At 40.0% G+C, this 26,413-nt stretch overlaps 2 protein-coding genes across 2 annotated transcripts in view; one reads left to right on the forward strand and one right to left on the reverse strand.

The window, feature by feature from the left end:
- Nucleotides 1–1,116: 1,116 nt before the first annotated feature.
- C1H5orf22 (chromosome 1 C5orf22 homolog) lies at nt 1,117–14,164 on the reverse strand. Its single transcript, XM_066559391.1, has 9 exons — nt 14,035–14,164; nt 11,446–11,591; nt 9,427–9,576; nt 7,044–7,503; nt 6,370–6,432; nt 5,253–5,374; nt 4,295–4,361; nt 3,570–3,709; nt 1,117–2,389 (listed from the first exon to the last, which is right to left on the reverse strand). The coding sequence occupies exons 1-9, from the start codon at nt 14,137–14,139 to the stop codon at nt 2,257–2,259; spliced, it is 1,386 nt and encodes a 461-aa protein (XP_066415488.1). The 5' UTR covers nt 14,140–14,164; the 3' UTR covers nt 1,117–2,256.
- Nucleotides 14,165–15,085: 921 nt separating this feature from the next.
- Nucleotides 15,086–26,413, forward strand: part of DROSHA (drosha ribonuclease III) — a 74,207-nt gene continuing 62,879 nt past the window's right edge. The window contains exons 1-7 of the mRNA XM_066559404.1: nt 15,086–15,364; nt 15,877–15,996; nt 17,127–17,984; nt 20,356–20,448; nt 21,401–21,632; nt 22,188–22,329; nt 24,785–24,939. Coding sequence (XP_066415501.1) covers nt 17,134–17,984; nt 20,356–20,448; nt 21,401–21,632; nt 22,188–22,329; nt 24,785–24,939 — 1,473 coding nt within the window. The 5' untranslated portion in view covers nt 15,086–15,364; nt 15,877–15,996; nt 17,127–17,133. The remainder of the gene's footprint in view (nt 15,365–15,876; nt 15,997–17,126; nt 17,985–20,355; nt 20,449–21,400; nt 21,633–22,187; nt 22,330–24,784; nt 24,940–26,413) is intronic.

A 26,413-nucleotide genomic window follows, 5' to 3' on the forward strand; every position in this document is an offset into this window, starting at 1 on the left:
ACAGAACTATCTCTACCACTGAGGAATATCTGCAAATGCCCTCCAGTGTGGGCATCCTTACTCCTCTGTGCTGCCAAAGAGAGCAGCAGAGCAGGCAGAGGCATCTAGACACAAGAGGCAATATGAAGCTGCTGACTTAGACAGTGCTGCTACGCTAATATCCTCAGCTGGGTTTATTTCTAATGGACCTTCATGTTCCATCCTTGCAGCACTGATTAGAGGAGTTATGCACTGTGATTTCACTGTTTTGTTCTGCATAATACACTATTCTGAAATAAGCTGAGAGGAAAATGAGGCAGACACAGGGAAAGGAGGATTTGTGCATCTGGTTAATAAAGAAGCCCTATAGGGCAAAAGAAAGAAATAAGAGACACCTGTTTCTGACTTGGCTTGATTACTTTTCATCAAAGTAAAAAACAACCTTGCAAATGTCCTTAATGTAGAAATTAATGTTTTGTTATTATGTGAGACTGGCATTTTCTGGCATATACACAGCCTGTGTTAGTCAGATATTTAGATGATAACGATTTGACATTCATAAACAAAAACTATGCTTGAAAGATAGATTTCTTAATTAACTTGGAAAACAAATAGACAATTCAGGATGTTATTTTGATCCTGCAAAACTGTGAACACATGTGCATGAACCAGCATAGGCAGGGCACAGGAACAACCACAAGACCACAGATAAAATGCAAGGAAGTAAGTTTAATTTTGTTACCTCACCAAACAAGGCACCCCAGAGCAGCATCCAGGCAGAGATGCAGGCACTGTTGGGTTTGGTCCATACTAAAAGTTCCCCCACTTGGATCCCTCAGCCCTGGCTGCCAGGCAGCATTTTGTCCTCCCTTGCCCTGGCTTTGCCCAAGGAAAACGGGTTCTCACCTGCCCACCCAAGAGGGGCTCAGCCATGCCCCACATGGGTTTTTTTGTTTTCTACAACCTTATGAAAAGCCCACCATGACTTTAAAAAAACCCAATCTTTCCACAAGCAGCATATAACCTGATTGCACTTCAATGCTGCATGCAATGTATGGCTGTTTATAATTGATGAAGTATTAAGGATATTGGCTCCAAGGCTCCTTGTGACAGACACGTCACAAAACCACAAATAAAATGGATCCATGGTCATGGAATTTATTCTACTAGAACAAATATTTTAAAGGAATGATATATTTACAGTCTATAATATAGTCATTTTTACCAACAACAGAAGTAGTAAAAAACTCTTAAAAGTGCACAAAATCTTTGTAAAGCAAAGTTAGCAAATGAACTCTGTTATTTCAGAAGAAACTACAAGCAAAATTTATTCATAATAAAAGACCATATTCTAGGTAGCATTTTCTTTCCTGTTTCAGTTTCATTCCCAATAAATGCTGTGGGTTTTTTTCCTCTGAAAGTGCCAGTTTTCTCTATAACTATATTGATTTTTAAGTTAAGTAGTTCTGAAACTGTTATTTCCTAAATAGCAATACCAAAATGAGCGAAAACCTGGTACAGAATGTTTTGCTGCTGACTTCAGAGAAGCAAAATCTTTGTTTCTGAAGAAGCCATCAATTCCTTACAGGATTTAAAACATAAAAGCATGCACATGCACACATACTTTTTATCCTCAAAATAATGTAAAAATGAAAATACCAAGCCCAATGTCTGTACATTAGGGATATTATCTAAGCCACCAATAAAATACTCTAAGGCAAAATAAGACATTAGTGAAACAGAAAATAAACATAAATGAAATTCTATGGATGGGCCAGAAGCTATGAGCTGCTCCAGAGAAATGAGAGGGTCATCCCAGCACAACAGATAGGAAAGATCACTACAAAGACCAACAATTTTAAGGGCATTTTTAAAACCAGTTTTTAAAAGACATAATACAACTCAGGAGCAAATCTGTTACCAAAAACCATACATAATAGAAAAACATTTTAAGAAATTATGTATTTTATTTCTTTTACAGACACAAAGAAATGGGACATAACCCCTCAATTTATAGACAAAAAGTTGTTTCTCTTGCACCAATTTTACGAAACAAAACATTAAAAATAAGAATTGCAGCACTAATCTGAACAAAGCCAAACAGGTAACAGTTCAGATGCAGCCGATGTGGAGAAAGCAATGCAACTCAAACCCTAGCTTGGTCAGCTTGGGTTCTAGTGCCACCTGCTGAAATAACAGCAGTCTTCCCCTTGCAATCACAGCTAATGAACAATTTAAATAAATCCTCTGCACTAGACAGCGACACACAAAGAAAGGTCACGAAGAAGATGAAGTGCTTGAGTAATCAAAGTGCACATCCAATGAGCCATACACTGAACGTAGTAAATCGAGAACCTTCTCTTGAATGATGTCAACCTGCTCTGAAGGGCAGTAGTCATCCAAACTTGATCTGTAAAAAAAAAAAAGAAAAAAAGCATGAGAATACAGATATCATACAGATATCACAACCCTGTAATGCCCTGTGGCGAGGCTGAAGCTTCTTTCAAACTGTAGCAAGTTTGGCCTCCCAGTATCCCTTTGAAGCATAGTGCTGCGCTTCTTAGCACTACATGTTAAGTTTAATAGAAAGTCTGCAGCAGATCAGGAACATGATCTAATCTTTCCTGTTCTACTTTCTTCCTGAAACTGGTACAGAACACCCTGGCAGTCAAAGGTCAAGGAAATTATCTAATTAAAGGACACGTAGAAAATTTAGATTAAGAAATTGAAATGCTACTGGTAAAGTAGGCAGGAAAACTTGAAAAACATCTTCACAATACCCGGCATTTAGCATTTTTTACAGTATCTATTAATGAACTTCAAACAGATACAAGTAAAAACTGGTTTCCTGAATTTTTTATCTGTTAAGATCTACAGAGATGATTCTGGTTTCTTCACAGCAGTGGATAATAACCCTGCAATTGGCCCAGGGAATAGAGTTTATTTTTTTGCAGGCATTAGCCATGCTAGTTCTTGTTGCCAAAACCAGTTTCATATCAGCTTCTGCTATTGTTGTTGGCTCTTTAAGAGCACAATTAATATTTCTGACTGATTAAATTTCAATATTTTGTCAAGAGGCACACTGTGGTCTTCAAATTAGATTTTTTCAGGCCAGTTCTTTGGTTCTCCCAGGTCTCTGGCTTCAAACTCCATTCTCTTATTCTAAATAAAACCTTTACAGTTCTGGAAGCCTAACTTTTACCCCATAATAAAGTTTTACTAGAACTTTGAAGAATATAAATGCCTTTTAGTCTACTAGATGAAAACTCATTCCAACAAAAGTTTCACTGAAAAAAAGAAATCCTATCTGTAGTACAACAAACCCTAGAGTAAGAGAGTAAGGGAGGTGGGATTTCAGCCCAAGCCACCTTTGCCCTAATTAGCTCAAGTAACACAAGTGGAGATGTATGAACTCCAGTGACAGCTATCAATCCCAACATACACAAGGCCTCAACTCAGCCTTTATATAACCTGTGCTGAAGCACTGTCAGGCTTCCACTTTAAAAGAACTAGTGCTATGCTGACAGGATCATTTAGCTTCATAAGCATAGTCCAGACATTTTGAAGTGAAAATATCTGAGCAGTCTTACCGAGCAACTGTCACCAGTGTGGGCTTGGGCAGATCTGTCAGTAGAACTTTAATGGATTGGATGAGGCCTTCGATCTCGTCTTCAGTGCTAACATGGTGAGGAAGCTCCACATAATCACAGGTCAGACCAGCTTGATGGACCTGTGGGTAAATTAAAGAGAGATTTCATTTCTGTTGATGAATTATTGATATACTTATGCATGTAGAAAGTCTTAAGGATACCATCCCTAGCCCGTCAAGTAACTTGTACCTCTTCACACGGGGGTTTTCCCCCCAGCTTGTTCTTTAAACAAGTAAAATTCTGGAGGTTGTATGGATTGTTATTCCAGTACACTGTAACTCTTTTTATGAATTCAGAGTATGCTGCAGCCCTTGAAGATGATATAGCTGTGATACGTTATAAATAGGTACCTTATTTTAAGTTCTACAAAGGAAACCAACAGACTGGTGAAATTTAGCCTCCATTCACAGGATGCAGCCCAAGACATCACAGTCCTGGGAGATCACACTAAAGTTCCCTAAATATAGACAGACAAGCAGACTAAAATTTTAGCAGCTTTGAAAGGAAAAGCTGGTCTAAGTAATAAGACATAAAACCTGAGGAAAATTACCAAAATCAGAGGAAATTCTGAATCAAGAAGCAAGTCTGAAAGGAAGTATGACTCTCTCCCTCTCTGCTGAAGCTATGCTTTTGACATCTGTCTGCTTTCTGCTTTTGTCACCTACCATTTCATAGTCTGGGCTTTCCATCCTGGTTTTCAAACTGTGAACTAGTTGAACAAGTGGCTTCATTCTGGAGTTAAAACAAAACCAAAATTTTTTACAAACAGCTGGAAACATTTATATACCTTAAATGGCTAGGAAAAAAAAAGGTGAGGAAAAAAGAAGGAAGTCGAAATGATGGCCTAGGATCTGAAAAGGAAATTTGCTCCTCTGTCATCTTGCACTTGCAAAAATAGAAATTATCAGTATTATTGTACTGTTTCACCAGGTCTTTATCTTATAGAGTCCTTATATTTATACCTGCCTCTGGCAAGTCTTCCTTGTGCTTCTTTTAGGGTATATCTGCAGACAAGCTGTTGCAGCTCAAAAGTCTTATGAACTTTATAGGAAACACTTCTTGTCACTGTTACAGAGGTTGTACAGTAACTGCTGCATTTGATGTGGAAAATGAGTGATTTTCCTATCAAGGAAAAGCTCAGACTTTCCCTGTCTCTTTTCACCTGAAAACTTTTCATGTGAAAACATCTAGTTTAAAAGCAGAGTGATGCAGGTTCAGATGTTTAGTGGAGACTTGCTCAGGTACAGTTCCATTAATTTCCATTTTTCCAAAGAAAGCAAAACCTTTGGGAGCACCAAAGAACTGCTTCTCCATGTCCTCCTCGGTTTGTTGCCTTTTTTGAGAGCTGTGCTACACATTGATGACCAAGGTTTTAGTCACCAAATATGCCTCCATCCATAGACAATAAAACTTGCATGGATCTGTACAAGACTGAGCTTCCAAAGCTTACAATAGTACTGAAGACAGTAGACTGCCTTTCCTTTTGTTTTGTTTCTTTCTCCTCTAGGACTAAAGAAAAAAGCGTATACTTGCAGAGACCCTTTCCTTCTCTGTTATCAAAATGCTGGACTAATCAGTTCTCAAACTTCTATTTGCAATTTAGGCCTCTTAGAAACCTCCTACCCAGGATATGAAGCCCATTTCTGTAGGGTTTCTTCGTCATCAGTGTCACACAAATCCGCAAATGCTGCTTCCAGATCTTCCAGCTGATGAACACGGTTTTCAACACAATCCATCAAGTCTTCCTTTAAATAAGCATATACAAAAGTATGTTAGGAAAAAAAAGAGCTAAGAACATCATGACTTACCCTATGATTTAATTTCTGTAATGACTGATCTACTGGAAGTGGGGAATCAGAAACAACTGATTCATTCCTACAGCACATCTTTTCAAGAGGATCATAACAAATGCCTGCAGAAACTGTTATACCTTCAGAATAAATCATCTCACTTTGTCCTGGTTTTCCCACTACAAATTTTAAAAAGCCACCTTTTAAATATGTATCTGTTTTTATTCCTGATTAACTAAGAAACATAAAAATCTATCTGCCAATATTCAACATATCTTTATTTCTTTATTCACACATATTAATTAGGTTTCATTTATTTGTGATAATTAAATGTGCTGAATCTCTCAGTATTAGTGTTCAGATGAGATTATGAAAGCCTGTATTTCCATGTTTTAGAAGCACACAGCACATAAAATGAAAAGTACATTACAGTACTTTTTTGCAGGACTTAAAGTACAGCATAATACCATCCTTTCCACAACTGAACAAAAAGGTAAAATACCAGTTACACATTCATCACAGCTCTGAAAATCACGAAAGAACAACAAGGGAAGGAACGGGAGAGCCTGGAGGGAGATATAAAAAAAAAGAAAACCAGCCACCAAAAAACCGAAAAAGAAACACCCCACCTAAACCCAGTTAAACCATAAAAAGAACAAGTTTGCTGGTGACTTACTAGGTTTTCATTCCTTCCATGCCAATTACCGTTTTGTTTACAGAAACAATTTTTGACACTCTTACTAAATATTTATGCAATTCACATATTCAATCAAAACATTTAATAGAAAAAAAATTCTAAGATGCTGCTGATTAGCATTTGGCTGCATAGCTTAATGTGAGACCACTTCATTAAGCACCTTTGATAGGTTCCTTCCTGTTGTCGTAACTCATTTTCATTGGGTAAATAAAAAGAATCATTCCTTCATACGTTCCAGAAGGAAGCATCATACCTCTGTTGCATTTTTATGTGGCTTCTTGAAATTGTACAACTCTTGCAAAAGCTCATATTCTGTCTTTGAAAAAGAAAAAAACAGTAAGAAAATGACTCTTCAAATGAGAAAACCAATCCTCAAAGCCTTCAATAAAAGATCATTTCCCTACTCTAGTATGGCAGACAATAATGAGAATAACAGCCTTTCATTAGGACAAGCTACCACTCTTTGGATAATCAACACTACTGTGCCTTTTGAAAGGCAGTCTCCTGATACCATCATGGCTTTCTCAGCAAAGGTTATAGAGGGTAAAAAATGACAAAGGCTATCATCTCCCCCGATGAATCTTGCTGCGGGTATTTGGAAGGTAATCTCTGGGAACCCAAGCATAGCTTTTATGTCCCAAGCAAAAAGCAGAAGTTGAGTATATCCCTGAGTTTGAACATACACTCAATATTGATACCAAGTGTAAGAAACTCCTCCTGTTTGGTGGTTGAAATTTTTTACCACATACATTCCCTTAGAAATACTTCTTTAAAATGGAAATACCTCTTCAAAATATTACCATGAATCATTAACCATGATCAGCTAATCTGCTAATTTAGCTTAGATGAGAGTTTCTCCATAGACATAAATATTAGGGCTGGGACTCTTTCGTGAGTGGTACGAGGCTACTCAATTTCCATACTTACCTGTGTGTACATTTCTTTAAATGGATTTTTAACTGAAAAAAAATCTAAGTCGATGTCCAAAACATATGCATCCCCCTTCTGCAGTACTTGGCAGACATCTTTAGCAATGTCCCTTATTGGGCATTCACTGTTTTTAAGACGGCTTGAAGCTGAGTCTTCTGCCAAAGTTTCTGCCCCATTCAGGGCACCTGCATTTTGCATTTCCTTTTTCTTCACACTCTGAGTGATGTGATCAAAGTCAGCAGGAGCCACTGAAGAGGCAGAAGTGGCACTTGCTGTGTCATCTGTATTTAGCTTCAGTCTTTTAGCAGATGCTACTTCGCCACTTCCTTCACCGCTGTTTGATGATTCAGTAGGATTGATGAGAATGACATGCAAATTTAAAGGCTTCTGGTTTTCCAGCTGATCAGCAGGAACATAAAGACCATCACTTAAGAAGTAATTATCTGTGCCTGTAACCCTACAATTGACAATAAATCCCAGTTAATACACATCTTGGCAAAGAGCATAGGAAAAAGCATTTTATACTTTAGGGACCCAGAGAAGAATGAATAGATGTTTGATGGCTAATGAAAGCCATAAAACTGTGTAGACAAAATTATTTCTTTTAATCCTCAGGTTTAAATTATATTAAAGTTTTTTCTACTTCTTTATTGTGGAATATATTAAAATTCACTCTATATTTATTATAATAGCCCTACAAAGTTTTAATGGGTAAGAAAAAGATAATCCTTTATGGGCTACTAAGATTAATTTGAAATTGAATTGCATTTTGAAGACAACATCCAGAATTGACAAGATACTATGGCACATAAGATTGCAAAGCTATGGATATTTTGTCTTGTTTTGTAATTTTCTGGGAAAATTCTGATAGTTGGGTTTGCAAAGTGCCCTGAAATGCATAAATATTTACTTAGTGAAAGTACAATATTATGAATCCGTAAGTAGAATTTAACTTTTTTTTACCCCCAACACATTCCCTAAACATGGTAACTAGAGGATAAGTAGCTAACTATCAATTGAATCCACTTAAAAATCCCACAAAACAACTAACCAGCCAAAAGCAACACTAAAACTTCTGCTTACAGTGAAAATTTAAAGAACAGGATTTTCAACCTGTATTGCAGTACATTAAGCCTTAATCATCATAAACTCAAATTACAAATAAGATTAAGAAGTGTGAACTGCTGGCTTGTGGTAAGACCTTATTTGAATACAGGGTATCACCATCAATCAACCACAAAGACAAATCATTTCCTAAGCAGGAGAGATTTGAAGTTCAGTTCCCCAGTATCTTGTGGATGGATTATCCTCAGTTGGTCAGGGGCTGGATTACAACCCCATCTTGTTGACTAGGCAATCACAGCACATCTTCCCAGAAATTCTGTGGGGTTCACCATGAGCTCATAGTACATTAGTGTCCACTAATGATGAGGCTGTATCTATTGCCTATCCATCTGTCGTCATCAAAACTTTTAGGACATTTGTATTTATGAGAATTCTTTCTCTTTCTTCCTTCATGGTTTTGGTAAGCCTAGAACCTTGAAGAAAATGAACCCAACTGTCTTCAAAAGGAAGTCTGAGATGTTGTTTTCATGACTGCTAAGGCCACCAGTGAGAGAGCTACTCGACTATCGTGACTTATTCCTATATATTGGCTAAATGATTAAAGTAACAGAAAGCACTAGCTATTTAAAAAAAATAATTTAGGTTCCCTTTAGGCTTCAGATTCAGAATTGTAGAGCTTTAAGTGTTTTATTTAAAGTGGTAAAACAAAGCATTTCTCTGCTGTTTTCTGTTAAACTTGCTTCAAAAGATTTATTTTGCTATGCTCACAAGAGATATGATTTGCATATATCCCCTAAGGCTGCACAAAATCCCAACACTGTGAATATGGTGAATGCAAAATTATTATGGACTGTATCCTGCAGAATGATGAGGGGCTCTGATTCAAACTTGAATCACAGAATAATTAAGATTCAAAGAGACAACTGGAAGTTTCTACTCAATCATCTGATCAAAGCAGAACTGACTTCAAAGCTAGGTGAGGCTGCTCAGGTGAATTGTCCTTTATCACATGATGGAGAATTCACTACCTAAGTGCCTGTTTCAGGGCTTAACTAGATCAACTTCAAAAACCAAAAAAACTCCAAACAAACAAAAAACCACACCCCACACTAGAAAAACAGTCATGGCTGATACCAAATAACAGTATTACTAGTTAGACCAAAGACTAAGTTGATACAAGTGTAACTGCATTAGGTTCTAAGGAAATTATAAATACAAATTAAATGTTCATCTTTATCCAAGAAAACAAAAACTTCCAGTGAAAAGCTATAGAGATGGCTTTTATATTACTAGTATATGTCAGCAGACAATTTACCTGATAGTTGTTGTTGATACATCTTTCCCAACTAGAAAACTGTGTTTCCCTTCCGAGATCTGCTGAGCCCAGCGAGGGTGAAGCCACACTACTTGAGAAATATGGCCAGCATAAACAGCAGGCATAATCCAGTTTTCAATACTTAATTCACTGTAATCAGTAGAGAAAGACAGAAGATAGCAATGTTACTTTCCCTACAAATAAAAATGGTCAAGAACACCACAAACATCTTCCACATCTTGAAGGCCCCCATGCAAATCATCTAAAACTAGTACTCCATGTAAGGGTAACATCAACAAAGAAAGAAAAAGAGGGAAATCTTTATTCATAAGACAAACCAAGAATGTCTGTAGTAGGTATAAAAAAGTTCAGACCAAGAGTGAAATTGGCTTCACTCTTAGTGTGGCACTTTGATTATAAACTCCTTAGTGCTGGACCTGGCAGTGTTAGGTTAATGGCTGGGCTCAATAATCTTAGAGGCCTTTTCAACCTTACTGACTCTGTGATTCTATGCCCTTTATCTCTTGATACATGAGAGGAAAATGCAAGGAACATCATCAACATTGTTGATGATGTTAACTTCAAACTGACCTCATGAGACTGTTTTATTGTAAACTGCTCCAAGTGTATTTTAAATATCATCCCAATAATTACAGTGAGTCAATCCATATCCACAGGATTAGCATCTTTCCTCATTATCAAGACCCTATTTTTTAGGTGTATGATGCCAGCTGTATCCTGGGCTGCAGCTAAAGAAGCATGATGAGCAGGTCACAGGAGGGGATTCTTCCCCTCATTCTGCTCTTGTGAAACCACACACCTGGAGTGCTGCATCCAGGTCTGGGCCCCCCACATAACAATTACATGGTCCAGAGAAGGCCGCCAAGATGATCAGAGGGCTGGAATGCCTTTCCTGTGAGGACAGGTTGAGAGCGTTGGGGTTGTTCAGCCTGGAGGCTGCACAGAGACCTTATGGTACCTTCCAATACCTCAAAAGGAACTACAAGAAAGCTGGAGAGGGACTTTTTACAAGGGCAAGCAGTGATAGGACAAGGGTCTACACTGAAAGAGTGTGTGTTTAGATTAGATTTTAGGAAGAAATTCTTCATTGTGAGTGTGGTGAGACACGCCACCCAGGCTGTCCAAACAGTTGTAGGTAACCCATGGCCAGAAGCATTCAAGGCCAGGTGGGATGGGGACTAAGCAACCTGGTCTAGTGGAAAGTGTCCTGGCCCATGGAAGGGGAGTTGGAACTAAATGATCTTTAAGGTTCCTTCCAACCCAAAGCATAAAATGATTTTGTGATAGAGTCCACAAAACCTTTTATTCATCCAATAAAGAGAACAAAATATTGACTCTGGCTAAGGTGATTCAAGTATATCAAATGCATCAGCTTGTAATTGCTGTAAATCACCATAATACTGATGCAAACAGTATTTTAAATACTGTTTATTTATTTTAAAATTTTATTTTAAAATATTTATTTTAAAATAAACATTTATTTATTTTAAAACAGGAAGAGCAAGACAATAGCAGAGATCATAGTGGCTTATTACCTATCTACCTTAGGTGGGGGAAAATAGTGGTCTTTATGATTGTAATAGGAACATCTTGTTCTACTTCACATATTCAGCATGCCAGCAAAGGATGTGCTATTTCAATCTCAAAGCCAGTTTTTCAGTGTGACAAGAGAAAGACTGTTTCATAACTACAGCTTTTCAGACAAAGCATGCATGCAGCGTGCTTTCCTGTTACCAGAGGAACCACTTGGGATAACACCATCATACACTGCTGAGCCAATATGCAAAGCAAACTCATACATCTTAAATTGCTTGATATGCAAGGTGACTTTTGCCATTAAAAAATAAAGTTTCAGCAAAAGTGAAAAGACAGAAGATACAACTTGAATCTGACTTGTATCTCTTTTGTTCATCCTTCCTAGGCAGTCACAGCAATATCCACTGTGAATCAAAGGCAGCAAGAATTAAAGTCTACTCTGATGCAGTACCCAGGACATACCTAAAAAGAGCTTCTTTGTCAAATACAGTGTCTGCAGGCATATTCACAGGAATAAGAAGGTCTGGATGGGAATCAAGATGAACAAAACTGATGTTACTGGCAGGTAGATGCTTTGAACCAATGGCACGATAGATGAAAGGCAGCACCTAAAGCAACACAAACAAAAACATTTTAATGATAGCCAGTGGGCTGAAAAATGCAACAGCTTTAGCAGCAAAACCACCAGTACCACTTTTATTCCTTTAGAATTTGGATTTGAGGGAGGAGACAGAATACAATACAAAGGGGAAATAAGTCCAGTGGCAAGACAACTCATGAACAGTAATCATTATAAGTCCAAGTGTTCCAGATGAAAAACTGCTGAAGAATCACAGCTCTACACCCTGTTTCCTTCTTTATAGGAAGTCTTGTTTACAGTAGCTCTTCTCACTAGCCAGTGAACTCAATTCCTAATCCTAACCCAATTCCTAGATGTTTGAGGGTTTTTTTTTCCATTTACAACTAAGACCCAGGAATGCCTTTCCTCTTCTGCAGATCATTGCCTTCTTTCTCCATGATATAAAACTTCCTCACCATGCACTGGTGCTATGGAGATAAAAACAGTTTGCTCCTTATAAGTTAACTGATACAGATTGAAAACTGACCCTACCATGATTTAAACTTTAGCTGACCATTAAACCTATTCCTCTTGAAGAATTAATTCCTAATCCCTCCATGACTGTTTGCAACAGAGACTACCTTTCTCAACTGCCCAACTTTATTCCCTGCTTAAGTTCTTCACTCAGAAGTGTGAAAAACAGATGAGGCAACTCACCAATTTACAGCATAGCAAACCGCTGAACTGCAATAGCATAGGGTGGTAAAAATGAGAAAACTGATGGCTGATTCCTCTTGGAGCTGCAGTACACAGACTCTCTTCCACAGTTAGAAGGCATCAACTGCCTTGGCTACCAGAGCAAATCCAACAAGGATTGTGAATCACAGCCCTATTATACAGGGAATGTGAAGACTGTAGGAAGCAACAAAAATTATGTCTGACCTCTGCATTACCACAGCAACTGAGCTACTTTTTTTGGCATAAAACTGATTAAGATGACAACCCCTGCACACTGCATAGGCATAACCATAAAACATATGTATATTATTACAATAGTAGATAAAATAAGACTAAAACCAACATGGGTTCCCTGGCCCATGGCTTTTAATTCTTTGTAAAAAAGAAGCAATCTGGCCTACTAAACAACCAGTATTTACAATTAAAAACAGTATTTACAATTAAAATTGAAGCTTTACCTCAGGTAAGTGCAACTACCGATTACAAGAGACAAGAGAGACTTGTAAGTTCTCTAACCTTGGAAGGTCTCCTGATTTGGATTAGAACAAAATTTCCTTCATCACAGCTGTTAGTATTAATCAATCATGATGCAGCTACTGACAACTTGCTCTGGAGGAACATCACTATCAGCAAGGCTGATATAAAATTTTCTGTGAAGTTCTTGCACTTTGGGACAAAAAGCCATTTATGTTTTATGCAAGATAGACCAATTAATCCACATTCCTACAATGAAAACTTTTTAAATTAAATATATAGTATTAATAGAACTTTAAGCTAATTAAAACCAGAAATATAGAGACTAAAACAAAGAAGGATCATTAAGAGGAATTATGTCAGAATTCCTATCACAGTGACAGTCTAAGTCCTTGGCTACCATGAAAAACCAGCTATCACAGCATCACATATTCACTGAGTCTTAGCAAAAATGAATTGTATTAAAGTACTTAAAATTTGTAAAATTATTGTCTTTAATAAAATTTACTACATTAATATTTTATCTTTGCAAAGAATCTAGTAAAGAATCTGTTATTTTAGGATTAAAGCCTCAGTTTATGCTATTATAAAAAACCTTATGAAAAACCAGATGCAGCAGTTCAAAAACAATTCCTCCTTCACTCCCTTTTTCAAAGACTCCACGAAAAAAAACCATAGCTCCAGATTTTTAACATTTCTCGTCAAGTGGGAGTCAATCTACTAGTTGGGATGGGATTATATTTACTTATCCTCTGCTGACATGCCATACACTTAGGTAGGGTTGAGTTTCCAAGCACTCCACTAATAGCTAGCAAATTATAACTGCAGTGTAACGTAGGTATTATCTCTTTTAAATCACAGCAATTAATGATACAAAGAAGACAAAAAACCATTCGGCAATGAGTGCTTTAAGAGATGTCAAAATGCGATCATGGCAATAAGTAGCTCAGTCGCTGAATCGGGAAGGAAAATCAGGTCACCTGGGCGCTCAAGTTCATTGAGGTTTCAGCAGCGGAAGGGAAGGCAGCTTTAGGGTTTGTGTGCGGCTGCGGAGAGGAGGGTCGTTCCCAAGGAAGCGCCCGGAGAACCCGCACACAAGACAGGAAAGCGCATCTCCCGGGGAGGCCGCCGGTGACCGCACCGGGCACTTCTCTTGGCTTCCATCCGCGCCGCGGAGCAACTCGCCAACAAACTCACACGAACAGGAACAAACGAAACCGCTCCCCATACCCCACCCGGGGGAGTCCCCATCGCCCGGCAGCCCAGCGCGGGGCACTCACATCCTGGTGGTCCTCCACCACCCACACGGGCAGGGCCGGGTAATGCCGCCGGGAGGCCGCGCCGGGCCGGGAGGCGCCGCCGGGCCCCGGCTCCGCTCCGTTCATGCCGTCGCTCCCCTCGGGCAGGCGGCGCTTCCGCCCGCAGCGCCTCCCACCGCTTTCCTGTTCCGGAGCCGGGGCGCTGCAGGCGGCGCTGGCCTCGGCGGCGGCGGTGGCGGTGGGGGCGCCAGGTGAGCTCGGTGTGCCGGGCTGCCCGCCGAGGAGCGGCGGAGCCGCCTTGGGGCCGCTCCGCGCTGCTCGCGGGGCTTCGTAGGGGTCGCGGCCTGGGCATGGCGGGGGCGCGGTCCCGGGGTCGAGGGCGCGGTCCCGGGGTCGGGAGCGCAGCGGCTCCGCGGGGCTGGCGGGGTCGGGCTGGTGGGGCCGTGCGGCCGAGCAGAGCCCGGAGCAGGGAGCGGGGCCCGGCCGGGGGCGGCTCAGCGCCTCCGTGCCCCGACCCCCGGGCCGTCGGGAGGTGGCGATGGGGTGAGGCCGGGTGGCGCTGGAGGGGTCAGGTCGGAAGGGACCACAGTGGGTCGTCGGGTCCAATATTCCTGCTCCAGCAGGGTCATCCCAGAGCACATGGCCCAGGATTGTGTCCAGACAGTTCTTGAATGTCTCCGGTGAGGGAGATTCCGCTGCCTCTCTGTGGAATCCTTTCGGTGCGCGGGAAGGCGCACACTTAGAGAAGTTCTTCCTCATGTTCAGGTGGAACTTCCTGTGCATCAGTTTCTGCCCATTCGCTCTTGTGCTGTTGTACTGCACCGCCGAGAAGAGCCGGCCTCCATCCTCTTTGATACCCTCTCTTAGACACTTACAGACATGGATGATGTCACCTCTCAGTGCTCTCTCGTCCATGTGTCAGTGTCCTGTTGCTCTCAGCAGGGCATCTGCAGGGAGAGGCGAGTTAATTCAGTGTTTTTAGGGGACCAGTGCTGCTTTAGAATGCAATGGCTCCCGTCAGTGCAATAAAATTCCTCTTTAGGTGACAGGGGAAGGGGAGTTTGCCCTTTTCTGTGTTTTTGAACTTACTTAACTTTAAATAAAAGTTGAATGGGACTTGAGTTTGCAGCAGAGGGAGCTTTAAAATAATTTGGGCATGTAAAATAGTTTCTTGTCTTCTTGAATCTTTTTTTCCAGTTGTGATACTGTGCATCCCTGAAGGACTGAAATAAAGTGGTAGAACAAGAGCAGTTCTCTGGTGGCAGGCAGATCTGAGAGCTGATAAACAAGACCCTTTGTTTGAATGCTGTGACATGTTAGAAAGGAGCACACCTAAAGACAAGGCACTGTGGTATGGCCTGTTTCAATAAAATGTGTATGTGAATGTTAGCAAAGTCTAGAACAGTCTTCTGTTGCAAGCCTGAGTTGTGTAAGAGCACAACAGGAGAGCCAAAGCAAAATTAATTCAGCATCTGATGGGTTATAATTAGTAATATCAAAGGGGTGCCCTATTGCCACACAAAATGGACACTGACTTTCTTTTTTTCTCCTCTGGTTTGTTTGGTTTGTTGTGGCTTTTTTTTTTTTTTTTTTTTTTTTGAGAGCCCTTACAATATTGGAGGGTACTGAGCAGGTACAGGTACAGGCTGACTGGAAGGAACAAGTGGCTTTATACGATCATGGCTGCTGTCTCCTCAAAGTGTGGAATTCTCACTCACATTGGCCCTTGGTTGTTCTGGAGAGGGAATGACCACTACCAGTTCCAGTGGCTTCCACTAAGCCCTGCATGTGAAGAGTCCTCTTGATTCCTCCTCTTTGATATCAATCCTTTGCCCCTGTGTTTCTTTTCCTTTCTCCCTCCAGTTCACCAGAAGCTGTCTACTTTCTCTCAGCAAGTGCTACATCTTTTACTGCAGTGTCACCGGAATGCAGCTGAGAGCGGTGCTCTGAGCAGTCCAGGTCGGCCATGTTGCACTATAGCAGGTGGGAGAATATTCTGTGCATGTACTTCAGCAAAGCCTCAGCGAAAGGGAGGCTTTATTTCCTTTTTCTGGTGATCTTTCCAATTGTGTGTGTGTATGTCTCCCCTTCCTTTCTCACTTTCCCTTACGGAAAACAGGATTTGACTTCTGGAAGTGCTTAGGTCATTTTTTTCACCTCTCCTTCCATTCCAGCCATAGATTTTCTTTAGTGCTTTTTCCCCTTTTTTCAGGTTTTGAAACTTAACATTGTTATTGAAGAATCAATTTAAACTTTAATGAAGCACAGTGCTTTCATTTATAAATGTTAATGCCTTAAATACATGCCTAGTTTTCAGTAACACTTAAGCCTACTTTAAGCAGTGATAGTTTCTCAAGGGTAGCAGGGCCAAGAATGCTGTTGAGGGATTTCTTGGGAATTATTTATTTCAACAGAAATTAAAGAATAGCACAGTCTACATGATTTTTTTTCATAACCTATAAGATGTGTAGCCTGTTTTTCCACAAAAATAGAACTACCTCACTTAAAACACTTTGAAGAGTCTGTTGAATTCAGTCCTTTAGTACATTGGGCACTCAATAGTGAGTGTAAATTGCTAGCATTTAATTTAAAATTTACATGATTTGTTGAGCCAGGTGGCATGCATTGAGGTATTAGTTAAGTCATTCTGCCCAAAGTTTGGAATTGTGGTCGAGAGAGAACTCTTTGTTATGCAATTTTGTATGACCACTGCAGTTATTAGTAATGAGTGATTTCTTTGGTGTGGGGTATCCAAAGATTTTATATCAAAGTGTCGAAGTACTAGTGGAGGTGCTTGTATCATTGACCTGTCATCATAACAATAATTTGTTGAAATTATATTGCCTCAACTGGTAAAGCATGATCTAGCTTCGGTTCTGGCTTAAAGACAGTAAGTGCTTTCATGGATTAGAGGCTTGAAGGAGTCAAAAGGGGTATAAATAGCCTGCACTAAAGGTCTGAGGAGCACAAAGCTCCCAGCGAAAGTGGATATCATTTACTGCTTCTGTTAAAGGAAATTGCAGTTTCAGCACTTCAGGAGTAGCTCCTGCAGATGCATTGAGGACATCTTACAAAAACTGTGTGACTCTGGATTTTTATTCTCCTCAATAAAGGTGAGCCATGTCTTTCCATTCTGGGCGAGGATGTCCCCGTGGCCAGGGGGGACCAGGAGCAAGAACTTCAGCACAGACCTACCGCCCTCAGAACCTGCGGCAGCTTCACCCACAGCAGCCCTCCGTGCAGTACCAGTATGAGCAGCAAACTGCCCCTCCAACAACCTACTCCAACCCTCCCGCCACCGGTTACATGCCTCCCAGGCCAGACTTTGTGCCCTATCCTCCTCCAGTGCCCCCTTCCACACAAAATCCCATCAGCCAGTGTCCCATGAGGCCACCATTTCCAAACCACCAGATGCGGCAGAGCTTCCCAGTGCCTCCATGTTTCCCTCCCACTCCTCCACCAGTGCCGAACCCTAGCAACACTCCCGTGCCAGGAACACCTGCTGGACAAAGCACCTTTCCTTACATGATGCCTCCCCCCACAGTACCACACCCTCCCCCGCCACCAGTCATGCCACAGCAGGTCAGCTACCAGCCCGTGTACTCGGCGGGCTACTCGCAGCAGTCCTTCCCGCCGCCCAGCTTCAACAGCTACCAGCACAGCTCCAGCTCCTTCCCGAGCAGCACTGCCAGCAACAGTGCTGGCAGCAGCCACTTCCGGCACACGGGGCAGTACCAGGGAGAGAAGTCCCAAAGTGAGCGGCGCTCCCCGGACAGGAGCAAGCACTACGATGAGCACCGGCACCGCGAGCACGGGCACATGCACGGCGACAGGCACCGCTCCGCTAACCACGGGGATCGTCGGGATCGCGGCCGCAGTCCGGATAGGAGGAGGCAGGAAAGCAGTCGGCACCGGACGGATTATGACAGAGGAAGGATATCGCCTCATCACAGAAGTTACGAGCGAAACAGGTAACAGTTCTATCTGCCTGCCAGGGGGGAGATGTCATCATCGGTGTGTGTTTGCATCAGTGTTCTTGCCTTACCCTTGTTTGTCCCTCTAGCTCGGGAAGTTGCCAGTAGTCAGGTGTCATGGAAAAATTACTGTTTAGACACCTTCCAGGCACACTGCTTTGCCTCACGGTTGTGAGCTGGCAGACCTGTTGCTCTTGTCCACGGAGATAGTTTTCAAACAAGAGCTTCTTTGCATCCCACTGAGTGGATTGTTGAGTAGTGCTCAACATATTTACCTTAGAAATTTATGCGCATGTAGCAGGAAAATAGAGTTGGCACTCTAAAACTATGGAAGGTTGAGTCTTCCAAACAATTAACCCCCAGCACTTCAGATTTCAAGATTTAGAAACCAGAGTTAGGGTGCCAGGTGTTACTTTCTTTCAGTAAGCCTTGTATTTGTAGAGAATACTGATTTGGTGAGGTTTATAGTCTGATAGGGGCCCATAGCTAATACTTGCAGTAAGGTGTTTTGGTGAAGAGCATGTTGTGTTCAGAGTAAAGACCTCAGCAAGCCAACCCATGATCTCAAGAGGACTGAGGTGAAAATGAATATGGGTGAGTTGCAGGCTTCACTGATGTCATTCAGAGTGTGCACTACTTCTTTGGGATTTATCACGTAATGTCTCTCCCTCTTCTTCATGGACAGAAATAGCTTGGAAATTATGGGCTGACCTGATATAGTTTGCTGTGGCACATTTTAGAGCAAACCATCATCAGTTAAATCTTTCTCATATCTTGGATTTGTTCTGTTTGTAGCTCTTTATGTGTCTAATGAACTTTGCCTAAATATTCAAAGAGCTACTGGCAAGTAAAGTATTTATCAGGGTTCCTGGATCACATGCTCTTAATTTTAAAAGCTCAGAATTTTTTCATAGCATGTGTAGAACATGAATTTATACATAAAGCCTGCGTAAATGAAGCCCCTTTGATTTTAGATATGCAGAGACTTAATTACAGACCCTTAAGACACCTGCATTCAAAAAAAAACCACACAAGCCTCACACTCAGTAAGTTTACTTTGATTTTTGAAAAAGGATTTTCGTGGAACTTAGTGCAACTGGCATTAAGGCACTGGCCTTTTCTGTTTAACGTGCTTGTGGGGTTTTCTCCTTTTTTCTGCATAATTTCAAGCTTCAGTTTTAAGTTTTAAAAATGCATGTTTTCAGTAGCTTCTTTCTCAAACACTTTTGGATTGCTGCGTTAGACCAACAGCTTCCAGATCTACTTGATAATGTATCTACTTATTTTGATTCAGAACTGGTTGCCAGACTCGGGGTTGATTTTTTTGTGCAGCATCTGTCTCTCAAGCAAGTCAGATGGCATAGAGTACGCTCACTCTGAAGATGGAAATCCATGTCTGAACAAGGCACCAACAAACAAGGATAAATGGGGCTGGGGAAAACAATAGATAATTTATCTGAACTTTTTGCTTTGTAAATTTGCATTGTTTCATATTTCATATGCGTGGAAACAAACATATATCTATATATATATATATATGTTCATGAATAATTTTAACTCATTCTGTTAACCCACCAAGCCACTTGAGGCAGCTGTTTATAATTCCTAGTGTATCAGCAGACTAGAAGTTTTAACAGCTGCACAATGACTTACCAGCTGTTACCAGAGTATAAAGCCTGCCTGTGTGAGCTTTCCTGCCTAATAAATACAGTAATTTCATAGAATCATTTAAACTGGAAACTGTCTTTAAGATCATCAAGTCCAACCTGTAACCTAATGCTGCTAACTCCTCCACTTAATTGTGTCCCTAAGTGCCACATTACATTTTTTTAAAGTGCCTTCGGGGATGTTGATACCACCACTTTCCTGGGCAGCTGTTCCATTGCTTGATAACCCTTTGAGTGAAGAAATTTTTCCTGCAATCCAAATAAAATGTCCCCTAGTGCAGCTTGAGGCTGTCTCATTCTGTGCTTGTTACCTGGCAGAAGAGGCTGACCCTCCCCTGGCTACATGCCCCTTTCAGGCAGTTGTAGAGAGCAACAAGGTCTTCCCTGAGCCTCCTTTTCTTCAGGACATACAACCCCAGCTCCCTCAACTGCTTTGCCATTCATAACGGGAGAAGAGGAGAAATGGTCCTGTGGGGAATTCATAGATGTCACCTCTGCATGGTGTGAATTAACTTTAGTATTGAGATAGATGGCTTTGTGACAAAGGTGGAAGACATGGACGCTTGACTGTCTTTTACAAGTTTCCTGAAGGTCAGTGTTAAGAACATCTGCGCTTTTAGCAGTCAGCATGTGGATGTCATTTTGTATAACACGATCTTAGGCCAGATTTCTCATTTAACTCATTTTTTGAACTTTTCAAGGGAGCGGGAGAGGGAGAGGCATCGTCACCGTGACAGCAGAAGATCACCATCACCAGACAGATCCTACAAAAAGGATTACAAGAGAGCAGGAAGGTAAGGAAGGCTGCATGTGGTCTCATGAGCATTTGAGGCTCGGTGCATCCACTCATGTGAGGTTGTGTGTTTGCGTGTGAAACCCAGAAAAAATGAGTGTCTTAAATTAATAAGCATCTACTGATACATGCCAGTTTTCTCAGGAACTTGTAGAGTTAGAAACAGGATTAATCTCTGGAGACAGAGAGTTTCATTGCTGTGTCCTAAAGACTTTCTCTTAAGTCTTCTAGTCTGTAAAGTACCAAAATTATTTAGAGTCACTCTAGGTTATCTTTTAGAGGCTTTTCTTATATTTATATTTCTTATATTTAGAGTCACTCTAGATTATCTTTTAGAGGCTGTTCCTTTCTGAAAGTTGAAAATATTGCAATGTTATTGGTTTTGTAGGCAGAAGAGATAAAAAAAAGTAGGTAGTTTCCTTACTCCTCTTTCAAAAGCATTACTCTTGTGATGCACCTTGTGTTGTTCTAAGGTGTATTAGAGTAACAAAATTGTTGGTTCTGTAGAATCCTTTTAATAAAACTCAAGTTCTTTTGTCATACCAATAGTTTGTGGGCTGTGCTTTGAAACTTCTTACTGTAACTTCCAGTTATGACTGATGTGACTTGGTTTTTACCAATGAGTTCCTAACTTAAAAGAAATTCACCTAGAATGCAAGTAGGAATTTTTATTTAAAATGACATGTATTTTTTATTTTATTTTATTTATTTTATTTATTGAACATGGCTTAAAATAAATAGCACATTGAATTTTAAGTCAATTTTATAGTAGTTCAAAACTACAAATTACTCTTGTACTCTTTATGGTGCAAAAGTAAAAAACTTTAAAAACTGGAATGGCAACTGGATTTTGCTGCAATTTATATGATAGCATGACTTACTGATCTGAAGCAAACTGGTTTTCATTTTAAAATAATAAAGAGAATTGCTTTTGTTTGCTTTCTCCCACTAAGCCGGTCTCCAAGCAGAGAGAGAAAGAGAACCCGGTGGGAGGAGGACAGAGAAAGGTGGTCTGAGAACCAGAGCTCCAGTAAAGAGAAAAATTATACTGCTGTCAAAGACAAAGAATCAGAAGAGAATGCATCTGAAAAAAATGAAGAGGAAGATGAGGAATTGCTTAAGCCAGTCTGGGTTCGCTGTACCCATTCTGAAAGCTATTATTCCAATGACCCTATGGATCAAGTGGTATGTCAGCGAGAACTCTAAAATGACTGCAGACAGTCCTTTACAATATGAACCCCTCAGCAGGATCATAATTTTGTGTCATTTAATTCTTCTCTCTTCCCAATCATCTCAGTCTTTTAACCCTGTTAGGGCTTCATGTGTTGCTGTTCTCTGTTTTTATCAGTTCCCTCTGTCTGTTAGCATTCAGATAAGTGGTACATGGAAGAGGCATACCTTTTTTCTTGTCTTCAGGAGGGAAAGATCTGTTTTTTCCCTGTTATACACTGTTTAACCTGTGAGCAAAAATGCCTCAAGCACCATATATTCCTGCAAACTTGGAGAAGTGCTAGAAGTGCTATACCAGCAAATGAAATAATTTCTTTGCTAGTTCACCTGGTGAAGAAATGTAATAATATGCTAAAGCTTTATTAGGTATTCCCATGTTTCACTGAAAGATCTGTCTTTCCCACCTTTTTGGGTTTTTTCATGAAATGCTGATAGATGTTGACTTCTTGTGCTATTTTAACACTGTCCTTTTTTTTGTTCTGTTGTTGTTCTAATTTTTTTTATTAACAGGGGGACTCTACTGTGGTAGGAACAAGCAAGCTCCGGGATCTGTATGAAAAGTTTGACGAGGAGTTAGGAAAGCGACAGGCAAAGGCCAAAGCAGCCAGGCCACCATGGGAGCCACCAAAAACCAAGCTGGATGAAGATTTAGGTAGGCTGAAATGATGACAAAGCTCTGAAATGGACTAATCTGCAGTCAACCTGTTTTTGCAGTTGCGTGTATTTAATAACATTGATAAGTAATTTTAAATCCCTCCTTTGTATTTCATATCCATGGGAGTTTTACTGTAGCTTTTGATTGAAGTAGGGCTAGATTCTTTACCCAGAAAGCCTAGGGGGAAATAGGGAGTATTGAGCACTACCAAATGCTAGTTTCTTCCATGGCATGAAACATCAGCTCACCCATGAGCATGATCAGATAGTCCAGAGAATGGCACATGAGAGGCTTTAAGGAGCTCCTGGTTTTACATTTCTGAAGAGTGAGCAAGAGTAGTGGTGATAGACTTTGTGCTGTAAAAGCAAACATCTGAGTTTTTCTTCAGTGTTGTATTTTTGTTGTGCAACTCTGCTTAGTATGGTCAGACATCTGCAGAAGTTTCACAACATACTTTATCTGCATTATCTTGTTCCACCTATATGGATCTTCTGACAGTGAAATACAGTGAAGATGCTGTATGGATCTTCTGACAGTGAAAATCCAGCAGCATCAAGTACTGGGGAAATACTGGTTGAATTTGCAGTGCAGAGGTTTTTATAGCAATTTGTCTCCTCAGAAGTCAGTGAAAGCTATTTTTCTTGGTTTGTTCTGTGAAAATTGTTGTTCTTTTCATACTTCCAGCATTTCAGTGTTTCATAGCGTGTTTTTTAGTCAGTTGCCTTAGTTCAAGAAATTTGTAGGCATAGCATGATAATTCAGATAATCTGTTGGGTTTGTTTTATAAATATTGCTTCATGTTGGCCAGATGAGCTGCTTCAAACTCTCAGGTCTCATCTTAGTAACTCATTAAAAAGTCGCATATCAAAAATTCCAAAGCTGAAATACAGGCATAATTACATGGTTACGTGCTGATGGTATAAAAAGATGCAATGAAGAGGAAAGCAAAAAACTAAATACAGATGAAATAAAATGTGAACTTACTTTTGTAAAGGAGTTCTTCACATTTTTTTGAAGAGTGAATTTGCATATATTTAAACTCCTTCAAGAATCTCTAGCAAAGTTAACTGTAGGGTTTTTTAGGAGGTGTTTTTTCATGTGTGAATGAATCAAGGACATGGCTGCTACACTCAACATACCTGTGTAAAGCCCTCATTCCTTAGATCTCTGAGGAAGAAAGCCTGTTGCTCCAGGCTAAAATATGAAAGGGCCAAGGGCAACTTCTGCATTTTTTTTTCCTCTCTTTCTGGAGAACCCTAAGGCTGTATGTCTTCATTGCTCCCCTGGGCTAACTTGGTGTCCGTGCCAGCTTCTCCTACAGCCATGTAGTGTCTAGTAGTTTGTCTTATTTTGTACTTCAGTAAAGGCTGTCTCTGTTCTGGCTTGTGTTAGCAGCAATCATGTGTTGCAGTGGGATAGCAGTGCCCTTCAGGAGCACTTTTAGATCATGAAAGGCAGATGATGGAAGAAATTCTTTACTGTGTGGGCAGTGAGACACTGGAACAGGTTGCCCAGAGAAGTTATGGATCTCCTATCCCTAGCAATGTTCAAAGTCAGGCTGGATGGGGCACCGAGCAACCTGGTCTAGTGGGAGGTATCCTTCTCCATGGCAAAGGGATTGGAATTTAACAGTCTTTAAGGCTCCTCCCAACCCAAACCATACTATGATTGTATAATTTCAATGCATTACATCAAAAGGTTCTGTGTTAGTCTCTTGAAACTCCAACTTACTCTCACAGTTTCCATGCATTCAGGTTTTGCACCTGAAAATAGACTTTAGTATTAATCAGATGTATATCAGAGAACTTTTAAAACTTAAGTTATTTGTAGGAATACATGTGCATACTTTGTGAGGAAACTATTTCAGCTGGGCATAGATGACTTATGTAAACCATGTGTTCCAAGGATGCATTTTAATAACACCTTATGCCAAGTTATGAACTGTGTAAAAATACATCTTGAAAAAAAAAGGGAAACATTTTCCTAGTGATGTTCTCTCATTTTCTCTCTCTCCTTTTTCTTTCAACTAAGAAGAGTCTTATGTTCAGTAAAAATGTGTACTTTGAAACCATAGTTTCACAGTATTTGAATAGTAATATATTTGCTCTTATGTCAAAACTTAAAAAATGGAAGAAACTTTGCATTTTAGTCCAAGAATAAAATAAGCTTTACTTGCATACTGGTAAATGTCTTGGCTGTGAAGGCATTTATTTAAATTGGAGCTGAGGATATCTGTGGAAATGAGTGACTAGAATTCATGCACAAGAAAGGGAGTTATTCCACAGTACCACAGGAGATTAGAGATACTGAGATCAAGGTTTTTGTGTGGGTTTTTTGGTTTTTTTTTAATGTTAACTCCAGACTTTAATTCATGATAGAAAGTGCATTGCTATGGAGAAGAGAGCATGTGGACGTGTTTTTCAGCCATCTTTATTTCTTCTGTGTGAATCAGAGAGCTCCAGTGAGTCAGAGTGTGACTCCGAAGATGACAGCAGCTGTTCCAGCAGTTCAGATTCGGATGTTATTGACGTCATTGCAGAAATAAAGCGTAAAAAAGCACACCCTGATCGTCTCCACGAGGAATTGTGGTACAATGATCCCGGACAGGTAGGGTGTGAGGGAAAAGTACTGGGTATCCAAAGGTCACTCTCCCAATACATTGAAAATTTTGTTGTCAAACATGCAGAATGACTTCTATTTCAAAATGCTTTCTTTACCCTTGTTTTCCCTTTTCTCTCTCATCTTCAAAGCACTTCACTTTTGATTTCAAGAGTGTGGTTCCAGCTAATTAATCCTGGGGATTATTCAGTTGGAATTATGTCTGACAGTGTTAATAAAAACTGAATGCTAACAATATGCTAATGCTGTCCTTTTAGCCTTGAGATAAAGGTACACAACTGGAGAAAAGGCAATATGTTTACATCCTTTACAAATTTTTCACCTTAAGCTCTCGGCTCATAATGATAAATAATGTTTTAAATATGCAGTTAATGCTTCTAATTTCTTGTCTAATGGTTCTTTTGTAATTGCATGGAGATTGTAGTTCTCATTAAATATAATTGCTGAGCTCATGAAGTGCTGTTTTGAATGTACACATTGCACAGAAGACTAGTTTTTGTTTGCAAATCCACTATCTTCATCTTTCTTACTTAAGTATTTTACAATCTATTCTCTCATTTCATGTGGCACCTCAGTAAATTTATTTTTCTGTCACTTTGTGTGATGTATGAGTTTAGCATGCAACAAATCATAATGTGAAGAGATACTGGAATGCATATTGCCACTGTGGTAATTCAAAAGTCTGTTGAATATTCTATTACAGATTCATATTTATGCTTCTAGTTAAAAAATGATTGAGCATAGCTAGCTGTTTTTATTTGTATGGAAAACAAAATTAGCAAACTGTTCAGATATTTAACAGAAAAATTTGTGTAGCTCTTGGGCACACTTCAAAGTATTGTTCTATGAAGAATATTAACAGAAAAAAAAGTGAAATGACTGTAGATGGAATAGATCCGGGAATGTTTGGTATATTAATTTCCTGCTGAAAAACGTACTTTACCAAAAACTTTCTTGGGACTGACTCTTGATCTTTCTTGAAAAGGCTAAAATCAATCATGGTGAGCCTGTCAGTGCTTTACTACTTCTGTGTAGATTTTATTTGAAAACTTTTATTTGAAAAAAAAGATTTTATGAAGTTTTTATAGGTATTTATCTGCTTTCTGTCAATAAATAAAGCAGGAATGATTGCCATGCACTCTGACATGTACAGGTACACCATCTGACATGGAACTAGATTTGTGGGATGGATCTTCCCCACCCTTCAATCTGAGAAGCTTGTTTGTTAATTTGGATAATCTCCAGCAGTGCTGACAGTTGCCAGAAAATAAATTGTTAAATTCAATGCCACCACAGTGGCTGTTGCCTTACAAATGTGATCTGCTTGTTTGTGTTGCTCTGTTGGTCAGAGAAGGCATTGCCTATGTAAATTTGTGATCTCTCACCATCATTTTACCATCAATTCCTGATGGCTCTCTGCAATCTCTGCATTATTTTTCTATGAGCAGTATTGTTAGGGACA

The sequence above is a fragment of the Molothrus aeneus genome, chromosome 1, assembly GCF_037042795.1.
Source record: "Molothrus aeneus isolate 106 chromosome 1, BPBGC_Maene_1.0, whole genome shotgun sequence".
Classification (NCBI taxonomy): domain Eukaryota; kingdom Metazoa; phylum Chordata; class Aves; order Passeriformes; family Icteridae; genus Molothrus; species Molothrus aeneus.

What these genes read in the sequence shown, in the direction of transcription:
- C1H5orf22 (XM_066559391.1), bottom strand. Translation starts at nt 14,139, where the DNA reads ATGAACGGAGCGGAGCCGGGGCCCGGCGGCGCCTCCCGGCCCGGCGCG. An exon ending in GTATCAACAACAACTATCAG is followed by an intron (nt 7,504 to 9,426) that starts GTAAATTGTCTG and finishes TGTCAATTGTAG; the next exon opens with GGTTACAGGCACAGATAATT. An exon ending in ACACTGGTGACAGTTGCTCG is followed by an intron (nt 2,390 to 3,569) that starts GTAAGACTGCTC and finishes TTTTTTTTACAG; the next exon opens with ATCAAGTTTGGATGACTACT.